The sequence below is a fragment of the Poecilia formosa genome, unplaced genomic scaffold, assembly GCF_000485575.1.
Source record: "Poecilia formosa unplaced genomic scaffold, Poecilia_formosa-5.1.2 Scaffold469, whole genome shotgun sequence".
Lineage (NCBI taxonomy): Eukaryota > Metazoa > Chordata > Actinopteri > Cyprinodontiformes > Poeciliidae > Poecilia > Poecilia formosa.
In genome coordinates, this window is record NW_006800408.1 from 321508 (window position 1) to 335268 (window position 13761).

General features: G+C 37.5%; 2 protein-coding genes across 4 annotated transcripts in view; both read right to left on the reverse strand.

Moving 5' to 3' along the window:
- LOC103156201 (1-phosphatidylinositol 4,5-bisphosphate phosphodiesterase delta-4-like) overlaps nucleotides 1-8328 on the reverse strand; it is a 19927-nt gene extending 11599 nt beyond the window's left edge. The window contains exons 1-9 of one of the 3 annotated variants that reach the window (XM_016664136.1): nucleotides 8061-8328; nucleotides 6314-6361; nucleotides 5988-6146; nucleotides 5564-5792; nucleotides 4578-4707; nucleotides 4244-4475; nucleotides 3971-4172; nucleotides 3487-3631; nucleotides 1516-1668 (exon numbers count right to left, since the gene is read on the reverse strand). In XM_016664136.1, the coding sequence (XP_016519622.1) occupies nucleotides 1516-1668; nucleotides 3487-3631; nucleotides 3971-4172; nucleotides 4244-4475; nucleotides 4578-4707; nucleotides 5564-5792; nucleotides 5988-6146; nucleotides 6314-6338 (1275 nt within the window). In that variant the 5' untranslated portion in view covers nucleotides 6339-6361; nucleotides 8061-8328. Of the gene's footprint in view, nucleotides 1-1515; nucleotides 1669-3486; nucleotides 3632-3970; nucleotides 4173-4243; nucleotides 4476-4577; nucleotides 4708-5563; nucleotides 5793-5987; nucleotides 6147-6313; nucleotides 6362-6462; nucleotides 7545-8060 lie in introns of those variants that run through there. The other 2 variants (XM_007578177.2, XM_016664135.1) reach the window with 2 other exon arrangements.
- A 3381-nt stretch (nucleotides 8329-11709) lies between these two features.
- The window catches only part of LOC103156203 (uncharacterized), a 33156-nt gene continuing 31104 nt past the window's right edge, over nucleotides 11710-13761 (reverse strand). The window contains exons 6-7 of the mRNA XM_007578178.2: nucleotides 12643-12726; nucleotides 11710-12566 (exon numbers count right to left, since the gene is read on the reverse strand). Of these exons, the coding sequence (XP_007578240.1) occupies nucleotides 12436-12566; nucleotides 12643-12726 (215 nt within the window). The 3' untranslated portion in view covers nucleotides 11710-12435. The remainder of the gene's footprint in view (nucleotides 12567-12642; nucleotides 12727-13761) is intronic.

Sequence of the window (13761 nt, forward strand, 5' to 3'; positions counted from 1 at the left end):
AAGTTGTCATAACAAAGACATTTTGAATAATGTCAACTTTGTATTAAAAGTGTCATAATTTACCGAATGACACTTTATGACAACAGTCATAAATATTCATGAAGGCTTATTCATGTTCATGACAGGTGTTATGTCATGTTTATGACAGTGTCATGTCAGTCTTATTCAACCTCCTTCAAATAAAGTGTTACCAAAAAAACTTAAATCCATCAAATTAGTGAAAATAGTGAAAAAACAAAACATATAAAATGCCCATGGTTAACAAGGAATTAGAATGTTTATAAGGACAAAATACTTTACATTGAAAATTTCTTATATCATGTCTGATGCATCTGACTATAAGTATAAAATATATCCAATCACCTGATACAATAACTTGTAAATTATGCTATACCACACTTTGAATAATAATAAGATTAATTTAAAAGGGTCTGGGGAATACTAAATACTGTTATTAAATGTAATATAAAAAATACTTCATATCCAGACTCCTTCAGTGACAAGAACAGTGATAATTATAACAATAAATGAAGTTGTAAATAGTTTCAACAAAACTTTGTATATATTTGGCAGATGAAATCCCTCAGTGTATGGGCAAAAAACTGAACAGTTTGTCCATAGAAATAAATTCAAAGACAATATTTCTCTCTTTAGTAACTGAGATAGAATTAATAGATATTGTTAATAACTGTAAAACAAATCATCTACTGATTCTTATGATATAGACACAACATTAGTAAAGTACATAATGTATACATAATATTTCATAAACCTTAATGTATACACGCAATGTATATGAAAATTGCAAAAGTAATACCTCTAGATTGGAAACAAACATTTTCACAAAGTACAAACCTGTCTCTCTGACTTTTAGTTGGATTCAAATGTATTTAATAAGGAGAAAGCAGGTATTTCCTTGAGCGGTCCCACAGGGATCTGTAATTGGGTCCATATTTGTTTGATATACATATCAATGATGTATTTGATGTATCTGAATAATTAGGAATAATTAATATTTTAGGATGACACCACCATATTCTACACTAGTGAAAGTTATAGGGATTTTAATGCATAATATAAATAATAAACAATTTAAGCTAAAGTCATGGATAGATATGAACAAATTATCTCTAAATTTAAATAAAACTTAAATATTTGTTTCTTTCTGTATTTAGTTCTCTTTTCTAATCAGGTTTAAAGAAATTACATTATATTGTGTTGTATTTGATTTCTTACTGACTTGCAATAAACAATAAACTAAGGAAACAAACAAAACAAATGAACCAACCCGCTTTAGCAAAAACCTGGGTTAGTTGCATATATCCTATGCTCTCAGATAGGCAAGTTAAAATTCTGATTACACAGAAAGTAGAATAGATTACACTATTTCTGTTTGAACTAGACTACACCAACACACTATCCATGCACTATCTTGCAGTTACACCTTTAAATGCCCAGCCATGGAACATCTACTCTGCCTAAAATCTTCCTAAACAACAGAGACAGATAGCTCACCTCAGGAGATGGAAGCCCTACTGGGGCCCTGCCATCCAACATTCCTCTAAGCAACTTGTCACCAAGAATGTGCTTGAGGTGTTGGGCCATGACTCTCTGCTGGTCAACACTGCAGTGGTTCTCGATTGACAGGATAACTGGATATTCTGATATCTGGAGAAGGGAAATGATGGGGAAGCATAGAGTGCAAAAGAAGGAGAGCAGATCCATAAATTATAAATTATAGACCTTTCCCAAGCTAAATTTCCAAGCTGCTCCTTAACAGCTATCTCTATAGGTATAAAATACTATTCAGGAGTTAGCTGTTAAGCTAACTAGCAGCTAGCACAGCTAGTTCTTCTTAACATAAACTAGCTCTAAATTCAGTTTGAACACTCATTGTAGGAAAAAACACTCATTGTAGCGTTATCATTTTAAAGGTTTGAGTTTGACCAATCAGTAAATGTGAAGACAAGGTGGCATAAAGGAAGAACCTTGTGACCAAAACAGGATATCCATGCACACTTATTCACTCAGCACACTAAGATACACAGAAACTAAGCCCTCAAAAGAAATGATCCTATTCTTTTTCAGTGAAATATTTACCTCAAAAAAATGCAAAGACAAACTTTCATTCACACTCAAACAGAATACAGTTTAATAATGTTAGGGTGAGCTAAGTACTCTCATTGCTTGAAAAACAGCATTGTTCAATTCCATGTTCTCAAATCTGTGAACTCCACCCATGAACTATGCAAAACATTGTCTTGTTCACTGTAAGGCTTGAACATTGAAACACAATCGGTCACATAGCCAGCATGTTCTGCTGGATTGAAATACTGTTTGACATGAATATGATTCTGCTAGCTTTTTTTTCTGGCCAGTGCTTTCTCTTAATCTGTTGTGTGTCATTGCACAGCTTTACCCTCTCTTGTCCGTCAAAGGTAAAAAAACAGTGTATATTCTGCTTTTAAGTCAATTAGTATTGTTTATTAGTTTGGATGATTACAGATTGACATATTATCAATTTAACAATTTATTAGTTTAAGGTAAGTATTAGTATAATGTGTTTTCCAGCCATATACTGCCTTTTCATAGCACAACTAAGTCAACAAATTGTCAGTCTTCAGTTTATGAAAATAATGCTGCATATATCAAATATAACTTAAAAAAAATTTGATTTCATACTTTAATACTCACCCAACAAACAGCAGCAGGTTGTGGGGTTATGTATGGAACACCATACACAACCCCACAACCTGGAACCTCATACTCATGCTGGTCACCACGTTGGTTACCCACTGCTGTGTGATGACCAACCATTCCTCAACCAGCATTTGTTGGAAGTCAGTCATTGTGGTTGCATTTGTCACTCTGGCACACCCTAGCTGAATTCATAAGTGTTGAATGGGCTTTCCATCGTCTCTTCTCCTAAATTCTGGAGGTAGTTTGTGATAAACCCCATTTAGTGGGGGTGAAAATTAACACGATGACAAATCGTGTTCATTTTTTGTCCCAGACTACGAATATATGAGATTACTGATTACAAAGGTAAAGGTAATTTATTTATATAGCAAATTTTCAGCAACAAGGCAATACAAAGTGCTTAGTGCTTACAAAATCTAATTTCAATATCTATCTGGAATGAGGTTGCCCAGATATTTTGACAAACCTTATTTTTCTAGTAAGAGTGGTTCCAGCCCACACCATCATATGGTGAAAAACTTTAAACCTTTTTACATTTGCTGCATTATCAGACTCATTGGAAGGCAATGCTGGAACACCATTCACTTAGAGATGTATATCTTAATACATCATAGAAAAGTAAGACAGATACAATACATGCGGGTGGGAAGGGGTTATAAATTGGAGCTATGAGTTTGAAGTAGCATTAAATTCTTAACCTAGCTACAGGAAACCATATTTTTGCACAACATAATTTCAGTTAGCCAAATATTTGCATCAAAGACAATACATGACAGATAGCATTACCTTGAAAGCATATTTTCCCACTGCATTGACCACATCCTTGAAGAGGATCTTAGAGGTGAATGTATGTCCATGATAGACAATGGGCTCTCCATTGGCACCATCCCAACAGTCTACTTCCACACACCTGCAGCCTCGATTAAGAGCCCTAAACAATGACGACAAATCCATCTTTTATCACTTAGTCATGAAAATCAGAAAAAAATGCTCTACTGCAGAGCTTATCTCTTCTGTTAATCCCAATATCAGAGTAATGAAACAGAATTAATCAACTTGGAGCATTTAGATGTCAAAGCTTTCATAAAAAAGGTGGACAATTAAGGTTAAGGTCACTGTGACTCTAATTTTATGATAAATCTCATCTCATTTTAATATCACACCATCTTGTTACACTTCATGTGATACAAATGTACAATTAAAAAAAGATTTCTTTAATCTTTCCACCTTCCAACACTACATTTTGTACAATCAGACTTTTGAGAGCTACCTGATGTATCCTTCCACACTGCTTTGTCCTCTGAGCTGGTCCTCCATCAGATATGTGTTGTGGGAGGAGGAGATGAAGTAATGGCACAGTGGCTGACTCATGTCTTGAAAAATGCCCCTGCACTTTGGACTGAAGATAGAGCCTTCAGCAGAACCAAGGTACATCAAGAAGCCATCAAATGTCATAGCCTTCAGTTGTTTCGCTGGAATGAAACAAGAACTGATAAGCTCTGTGTTTGTAAGGCAAATGAAACGTGTATTCCTGAGTATGTACCTGTATCTGAGGGCTCATAGTATTTAATTAGCTCTTGAGCATGGTGTTGGATATCAACATCCTCCAGCTGCTCCTCTCTCAGGAAGTCCTCTATGTCACTCTGGGATAACTTCTGACCATCAGATGAGTACTCCTGGAAAATTTTCAAAATATCTTCTCTCTGGGTTATCATCTTGTAGAACAAGACAAACTCATCCCCTTCGAGGGCACCAGTCTGTGATTTATCTGCCATCTGTTGAAAAGAAAAGAATGATCAGGGTGTGGGTCTGCAATGACTGTCCAAAACACAGTCAATGCAGACCCACACAGCGGGTCTTTATCAAAAGGCTCTCACTGTGAACAGACGGTGAGCATGGTGTTCATTCATATCCACATTCATCATCCTCAGGAGATCTCGCACTTCCTTGAAGTTCATCCTGCCATCGTTGTTCTTATCAGCCTTTTTGAACCAGTCACCTATCCATCTGGGAATAGTGCTTAAAGAAGCAACAGTCACTGTGTTCTTGTCCAGTTAGTTGGGGAAATTGTATACCAAGCATTGCTCTCGGAAATTATTATAAATTTACAAGGAAAACTATTCCTCCATGGGAGCATTTGTGAGGTTTGTGAAGACTTTTCAAGATCTCACAATCTTCCTTAATTGAGTCCAAATGTATTCTGTTTGGTTGAGGTCAAGTTCCTCCATAACAACTCCAACATCAATTCCTTTTTGGAGTTTGCTTCATCGGTGCACACTTGGATTTAGAATAGGAAGAAACCATCCCTAAAACAGTTCCCACATAGTCAAGAGCATAGTACTGTGCAACATCCCTCAAAATGCTTTAGCATATTTAGATTTCTTGTTACTGGAAACAAGGCACTGACGCCAACCCCTAGAAATCAACCAAACACCCTTTCTCCAAAATCATTCTACCAATTTCCTGACAAACACAGATTTGTTTATCAGAATGCCTTGTTCCAATTCTGGGATTTCACATAACCAATCCTTTCAACTTTGAAATTGCTGTATTTTGACGGTGCTTCCTTTTTACTATGATACTACCAGTTGGCCCTGGGATTTTTAGAAGCAACATTTAATTACTGAATTTACTGCACAACTTGCCATGCTTGAATTCACTTAACTCTTGAGAGCAATCCATTCTTTCAAATATTTTTGAAAGAAGTCTTCAAGCCCGGATGCTGGATTTTATACATCTGTGACCACAGAAGTGATTGGAACTCATGAACTGAATGATTTGCTGACCTTGTAAGGCAATATACCTTACAGTGAGGCAAAATGCAGAAACTCTTTATAAGTAAACCCCAAATAAGAAAGGATACTGGTCTAGTTTTTCCCTCTCTCCCATGTTTTCCAGGTTTTCAATCAGCTTCCTCATGCCTTTGATCCAGGACTGGGCCTCCTCGGCTGACTCGGCCACCAGGTCCAAGTTCCCTCTGCGACCATGGAACACCACCGTGAAGCATCGGTTAGCAGGGAACTCGTCTGCGATGCTGAGAAGTACTTCACTTTGATGGCCCTCTCGCACTACTTCCACATCCCTCATAGAAACTGCACACAAAGCATTGTGTAAGTATCACATGGAAAGACCACAGACTTAATATAGATACAAAAATCTGAACGTAACATAAAAGCACAAATTGACTTTATCTTTATCCAAAATCAAGAGCTATGACCAGACTAAAGCAAGATAACTATTGCCTTTTTTGCAACCATCTGCAATATTGCTAAACTGTTAACTCTTACAGGTGGAGTGAGCTTTGCCAGCTTTCTTGGATTTGTACCAGATGGTCATGCAGTCATCCTGGAGCTTGAAATATCGTTGTTTTTTCCAAGTACGAGACTTAATTTTTCTCATAACTGTCCCCACCAGCATGGACTGCAGGTTCTCATCCCCCTGAATACCTGAGAAGAAAAGAAAAGCAGAGATGCTAAGATAAACTGACAGACCTCCTGGGAATATTCACATACAGAGGAATGCTTAGTTTAGTAAATGAAGTCAATAAAATTCATTACTGTTAAACATAATTCTTTTAGAATCATGTGAGGACTAGAGGTTTGACTTGACTTACGGAGGCCGCTCTCTGTGGAAGCCATCTCCTGCTGTCTTATAGAGCCTTCTAAGTAGAAGAACACAACAGGCAGTAACAGATCATAAATGAAGCTCATAAAACATTCTACAGGGTTTGGTAATAGATTATAAATACATATAAATATTAACAGTTGGTGATGGTGGTGACTGTGGTTGGAGTTTGCCAGTTCAGTCCCCGCTCCCTCTCTCATTGTGTTCTTGGGCAAGACACTTCACACACCTTCCCTGCTGGTGGTCAAAAAGCCTGGTGGTACCAGTCACTGCATGGCAGCCTTACCTCTGTTTAGAACCAAATGTTCTGGACATTTGGTTGTGTTGACACTCTATGTTGTTATGTGCAGCATTTTTCAGATGGTACTTTAGCATAAAAGCCAGCAGCACAGGGAAGCAGGTCCAACTTCTTTAATGCAAACTATTTTGTAGTGTGTGTAATCTAACAGAGGAATTGCTTCTGTGTTTCATCCCAGTGAAACGTGACCTGAACGCCTCACCAGGCAGGTGTCATAACCAGACGCCCCAGCCACATCAACTGACTATTTTTACATTAATTTAGATAATTTTTCAAATAATTCATTATTTTATTCATATCTTTTGTGTTTTTTCACCTTTTGTAACTAATACAATTAATAACTTTTATGCTCTATAAAACAGAGGCAACCTCAGTTTTCTGTTCCACCACTGCGTGTTTCATCTTCAGTTGCAGTGTGACTATTCAGCCTGTGCCTCTTTGGGGGATGGTTAAAGCTGATGTGGATGCTGCTTTGCCTCTCCATTGTGTTTCATTGCATTCACTTTTTGAAAAGCTGCCTAAGCTGACTAATCTTCTCAAATCCCTGTCACCTTCACTCTTGACCTCAACACTGAGCCAGAGCAGCACCGGGTCGTCTCTGCAAGTTGAATCATCTGCAGAATTGCAACAAAAGCACATTTGCACATGGAGTTTCATGCAGAAGTCTAGATCCAACTGTCTAGATCCGAAGCGTAAAATGATGATACGACATTCCACTGCAAAAATGAACCGCATAAACATGCATGGCTTTGCATTTCTTTGACTTTTACTCTAATCTATGCCCATAGCTAAACTTTTAGATTTAATGAAAGAAGATAAAAAAGAAGATATACCTTTTTTCATTTCTCGTCTTTGTGTATGTTTAGTTTCAGGTTCTAATTTCTAACAAGCTAAAACAAGAAACGTTTGGTCTGATTTAATGTCTAACAGTAAGAAAAACTGTTTGTCTTTTTACTTTTTACATGTGAATATCTGGTTTCAATTGTACATAAAAATCAAGCACTTAATTATACTCACCTGATACTTTTGACTAAAAAAGTTTGATGATACCCAGCCAGCAAACCTAGGTGGGCCCCATATGGGATAGGTGAGGGCAAACAATTTGCCAACATTCGCCCAGATAGAAGATCCCTCTGGGCGAATCCATGTAGGACCACCATGTAAACCACGGGCAAAACCTTCCAGGACCCATGTTGTTTGCTCTCTTTTATCCCTTATGGGGCCCACCTAAGCATCCTGGCTCAGTATCTGTTCAAAACTTTAAAGACTTAACTTGAATTTTGTTTTTAAAAATGAAATCAGAGGTCTACACATCAATGCTGAAAACTGAAACTTGTTCACAGTTTAGCAAGTCTATGTGCAAAAGTAGAAAACCCAGCATATGATAAGAATTTAAAATTTAAACAGGAATGTTTTAGAAACTAAACATGTGTCTAACCTGTTGGATGATCATTCCTAAATTCTGGTAGCTGATCCTGTGGTTCTGCTGCTGTCCCATTGCACTGTGTGCAGCAACATGGGAAAGCAGAGTCACCCCTCCTACCACCACCTCCCCCCTCGCTCTCCCTCTCATTTTTATTCTCTCTCTCTGGCTTCTGCAACAAAGCAGAGATACAGTGTTCAGTCGGCTGTTTGGTAATTTGTGTAACTGTTGCACTTAGTGGAAATTGTCTGAAAATGTGTTTGGATTTACCAAAACGTGATGCACATCAAATTTCCGGTACAGAGGAAGTCCAAGTTTGTTGTTATGGAAAATGACTGAAATTAATTATGTGGTGGTTTAAAGGTTTCATCACAATCTGTTTTACTAAACCTGCTGCTCCTGTCATGCTACATGATCAGTGTTACAGGACCACACAACCCCTCTACTTCCATTCAGGAGTAGTGGAACCGCAGCATACAGTGATCCACCATGTTTTCTGTCCATCTCAGGTTACTAAGATCTGCTCATCAAATTTTGATCAGCACAGTTTTCAGGACTGGACGGACGGCACCACGAGAACATAAGTTCCTGCTTACAGCATCCGCATTCCCTGTGGAGTCATTACATACATGATTCACACACACATATGCAGGTTCTTCTCATCGGACTGAAATCTCCTTTCTCGCGTCGGCCATGCTCCCTGCTAAGGTTGAGACGCATCAATAATCCACAGCTTCAGCTCAGTTTCACACCTCAGATTACACACACTGAGCCAAGACAAAAGTGGACAGATCTCCTTCATGATAATCTTAAATGGACCAAACATCACCTTCAATTTAGGTCAAAAGACATAATTTACCCATTATACACATTTAGTTTGCTTAATTTGTTTAAAATTGAACTTTCCGGAAGGCTATAAAATAAAGAATAGGCTTATTATTAGATAATAATAAACTCTTTGCCAAAATAAACCAGAGTAAGGAGCAGTGAAGAAGTAAGTAATCACTAGGTGTATATACACACACACACACACACACACACACACACACACACACACACACACATACATACTCAGGGCTGGTTTAGAAACATCGTGTTAAAGCTGTGTTATGCTGATAGATAGTTTAAATGTCTTCTCCAAACTCAACTAATCCAAAGACGAGAAGCAGCCAGACGTATTAGTCAGCTGAACTCTAGTGAAAAAATAAAATAGGATGAATGAATTATACATAACAGTTATAATTTACAACAATGTTGGAGCTCAGAAAAATAGACTTCTTCTCTAAAGAAAGTCTCATTCTGCCTCTACTTCTGAAGCATCATGGGATATATAGTCCCTTCTGCTAAATGTCAACAAAATGGTGCAGTTTGTAAAGTTACACAGTAAAAAATTAATAGAAATATTTAGGTTAATGTAGCCTGTCAGAGAAATAAATGTGTGTTCATTTTTCAAAATCATAATTTCATCATGTTATGCACACATTTATAAATGTCAGAGTTCCAAACTAAATATTTATTTCACAAGGTGAATTAACTAAATATTTAGAGTTTAAAGCACATTTTCAGCATTAAGGCAATATAAAGTGCTTTACATGAATTAATAAAAGGAAATACAAACAAAATAACAAACCAAAGGAAAGAGCAAAAGAAGAAAAATAATCTAATGGTGATCTAGATCAGTGTTTCTCCACCCTGGTCCTCACCCCTCCCCCCCCTGTCCTGCTTGTTTTAGGTGTTTCCCTTCTGCCACACTTGAATTGTATCTCTGGGTGATTAACAGGCTTCTGCAGTACTTGATGGTCATGCAATCATTTGAATCAGCTGTTCTGGAACAGAGGCTCATCTAAAACATGCAGAGCAGGGGGGCTGAGGACCAGGTGGAGAAACACTGATCTGCTTCTTTTCTGGGTTGGTAGATAAGTAATTCTCTGGACATCCTTAGTGTGCTCTAAATTTGTAAAAGTAATGAGTACTCCACAGTTTCTAAAAAATAAAAACTAAATGTTCCTGTTCTGGAAGAATTTTTCTTAATTCTAAGTTCCTTCTAACTTCTAATTGCTTTTCTGGGTCTCTCTGCTTAATAATCTAAAAAACTGAATACTTAGCTCACGTATTTAGTTTGGAACTAAATACTTAGGAAAATAAATTATTTGCGGTTAAGCATTTAGTTTGCAAACTAAATATGTAATGTTAAGAATTAAATATTGAGTTTGGAACTCTGACATTTATAAGCAAATAACGGTAACACTTTATTTGAAGGGGGGTGAATAAGACTGTCATGACACTGTCATAAACATGACATAACACCTGTCATGAACATGAATAAGCCTTCATGAATATTTATGACTGTTGTCATAAACAGTCATTCGGTAAATTATGACTTTTAATACAAAGTTGACATTATTCAAAATGTCTTTGTTATGACAACTTGACATTAGCCAGGAAATCATCACTGTTTAAACTTTATCTTTAATAACATAAAGTTACCTAATTTTTAAAGTGCAATCAGTAAAACTTTTATAACAAATTTATGTCAGTAATGATTTATTGATTAATGTCAAGTTGTCATAACAAAGATATTTTGAATAATGTCAACTTTGTATTAAAAGTGTCATAATTTCCAGTTCATGAAGGCTTATTCATGTTCATGACAGGTGTCATGTTTATGACAGTGTCCATCCATCCATTTTCTTTACATCCTTGTCCCTCAGTGCGGTCGGGAGGGTTGCTGGTGCCTCTCCAGCTATCGTTCCGGGCGAGAGGTGGGGTCACCCTGGACAGGTTGCCAGTCTGTCGCAGGACAACACACACACTCACACCTAGGGGCAATTTGGAGAGGCCAATTAACCTGACAGTCATGTTTTTGGACTGTGGGAGGAAACCCACCATGCACAGGGAGAACATACAAACTCCATGCAGAAAGACCGGGGCTGGGAATTGAACCCAGAACCTTCTTGCTGCAAGGCAACAGCTCTGCGCCACTGTGCACCCTTATTCAACCCCCTTCAAATAAAGTGTTACCCAAATAACTTTGAAAAGTAAACTCCCAGATTTTTTTCTCTGACAGGTGTCACACCCAGCTCAAAAATGACAAAAATGGGAGACAGACGAGTGGGTCTATAGAAACAATAATTTATTTCGTACAAAAATATGCTCAGGGAGAACTGCACAGCCAGTCAGGGAGACGTGTGGACCAATGCTGCTTGTTCCGGCCTGGTCCGGAGGGCAATCAAGCAGACCAGTGACTGACTATATGTCAGTATTTATCAGCTGCCGGTGTGTTCAATTAACAGCCATCGACCTGCTTCCTGAAAAGAAACAAGAAAAAACACATAGTGGACTAGAGACACCTATTTTTCAGACTCCTGTTCTCCCAACCCAGAAATGGAATTAGACCAGAGGATACTCAGCAACCCTGAACAGGAGCTCCTAGTTTACACTTTAGATCAACATTAGATTCTTTTCTTCTTTCTTTCCTTCCTTTCGTTTGTTATTTTGTTTGTATTTCCTTTTAACTCAAATAAAGCACTTTGAATTGCCTTGTTGCTGAAAATGTGCTATATAAATAAAATGACCTTACCTACTGGATAGGAGGGGATTGTCACACTGGCAAAATAATCCTAAATATCGCTGTTAATGTTTTACAGTGTAACTTTAATGGCACCTCGAAAATGATCTTTAAATCCTCATGGCAGATAAACCTTCACAGGTTTGTGTAAAATAGAATGAAGTGATTCCACTGTTAAGCTGTCTTTATTTTAATATGTCCATTAATAATCAAAATGATTTATAGTTCTTCCAAATAAAGATGTGAAAATTGTGTCTGGTAATTGTGCTTAGCTGTCACTACTTTACTATCCCGAAAAAACACCAAAACTCACATGGTTCTTACCGCCTGTTAGTTTCATAAATTGTTTTAAATACACAAAACTTTCAAACTGCGCTGAAGGTGATAAGTACATTGGGAGGAGTTGAAATGAGCAACTTCAAAGAATTCATCAGAACAATTGTAACAAAAGATTTTCATTTATTTTAATCACAGCTGTGTCACAAAGCAGCCACACACACCACATCATCCAGATCTTCTAGATCATCTGGGACTTCTCCACTCTCTTCATTGAGAAGCTGTTATTTGAAGCTGTTGTTAGAAGAATTAGAACTTGTAATCGTGAACATGCAGTCCATCCCAAACAGCAATCTGCTGATTTCTGCTTTGTTGGCTGACCTACAAGGACAGAGCGATCTGTTTCAGAAATTCCACACAACCATTTCTGCAGTTCCCAAATATTTCCATGCAGATGCTGTGTTGGTTGCCGTGGCCACTGTTCTACTGATTCATCCCTAACTAAACTGAAGATTGTAAGCGGTGATCCATGTCCCTTCCTGTGAACTAAATATGGTGCAGAGCTCTGAGAACACACAGAACCACGGCTGTGATCAGAAGAACTCCACCAATGATTCCAATTCGAACCCATGGGAAATCCCCAAGCTGGAAAACATTCCAAGTTGCATCCAGGTCGTCTGCAGTAAAGAAGGAAATAAGTCTGAATTTTTCTCCATCCCTAAAAACAACATTTATTCAGATGGTGTCACTGACCTTTATCTGAAAATGTCTCTTTTTCCTCAAAGGTCTCTGTCTGCTGTGTGTTGGTGGGATCACTGGAAAGCAGATTCCCATCGTCTGGAAGCACAAAACAGAAACAATCAGAGTAAAATCTAAAACAGTTTCCAGAGCAAAAGACAGATCATGACCAGTAGTGAAACAGTAGATTCAACTAATAAGAAGATACAATACAAGACATTGAATTCATAAAAGAAAAAAGATGAGGTGAGATTTAAACAACAGGTTGAAAACATTTTTGTCATATTACCGGCAAGAATTATAAATTACTTTGGTAGCACTTTATTTGAAAGGGGTTGAATAAGACTGTCATGACACTGTCATAAACATGACATAACACCCGTCATGAACATCAATAAGTCTTCATGAATATTTATGACTGTTCTCATAAATGAACCAAGACATCATGATCTGACATAAATTTCTTATAAAAGTATTACCGATTAAACTTTAAAAATTAGCTGTATGTAGTAATATTATAAAGCTCTGCCATGTTGTTTAGTCTTAATTTTCTTAATTTAATCGATCCTAAAGTTTTACAGCAAGATGTCTACAAAGCACTTATGAACTTAGCATTTGAAACATTATTTAACGCTGTTTTAACCCTTGTGTGTGCGAGGACTGAGGCAAACGTAGAGAACTGTGGCAAATGATAAAAGTTTTACGTGTGTGGGGTCGGTTGGTATGGACCCCATTTCTAAACACAAGGGCTAATAGTGCAATACACCATCTCCACCAGTGAGAGGCAGCAGTGCACGCATAGGTGTGCAGTGTGTTGGTGAAGAAGAAATCTTCCATATTGTGGGGCAAACCTAACACAAGTTATAACGGCCAGACCTTCTGTTTAAAAAGAAGCCGAAGTTTGATACCTAATACATATGAGGTATGTGTCTTATTAACTTTACATTTTCTTTGAGAAAATAACATTGACTATGTTCTCTTTCTCTGTAATGTTAGCTATGAGCAATTCAAGACAATCCTTCCTTGTGGTAAGTTAACGTTAGCTAAAGTTATTAAACACAATTACTGTAACGTTAGCCCAACATATTTTAAAGACAGGCAAATGCCGTATTATCCGCACTATAAGGCGCACCT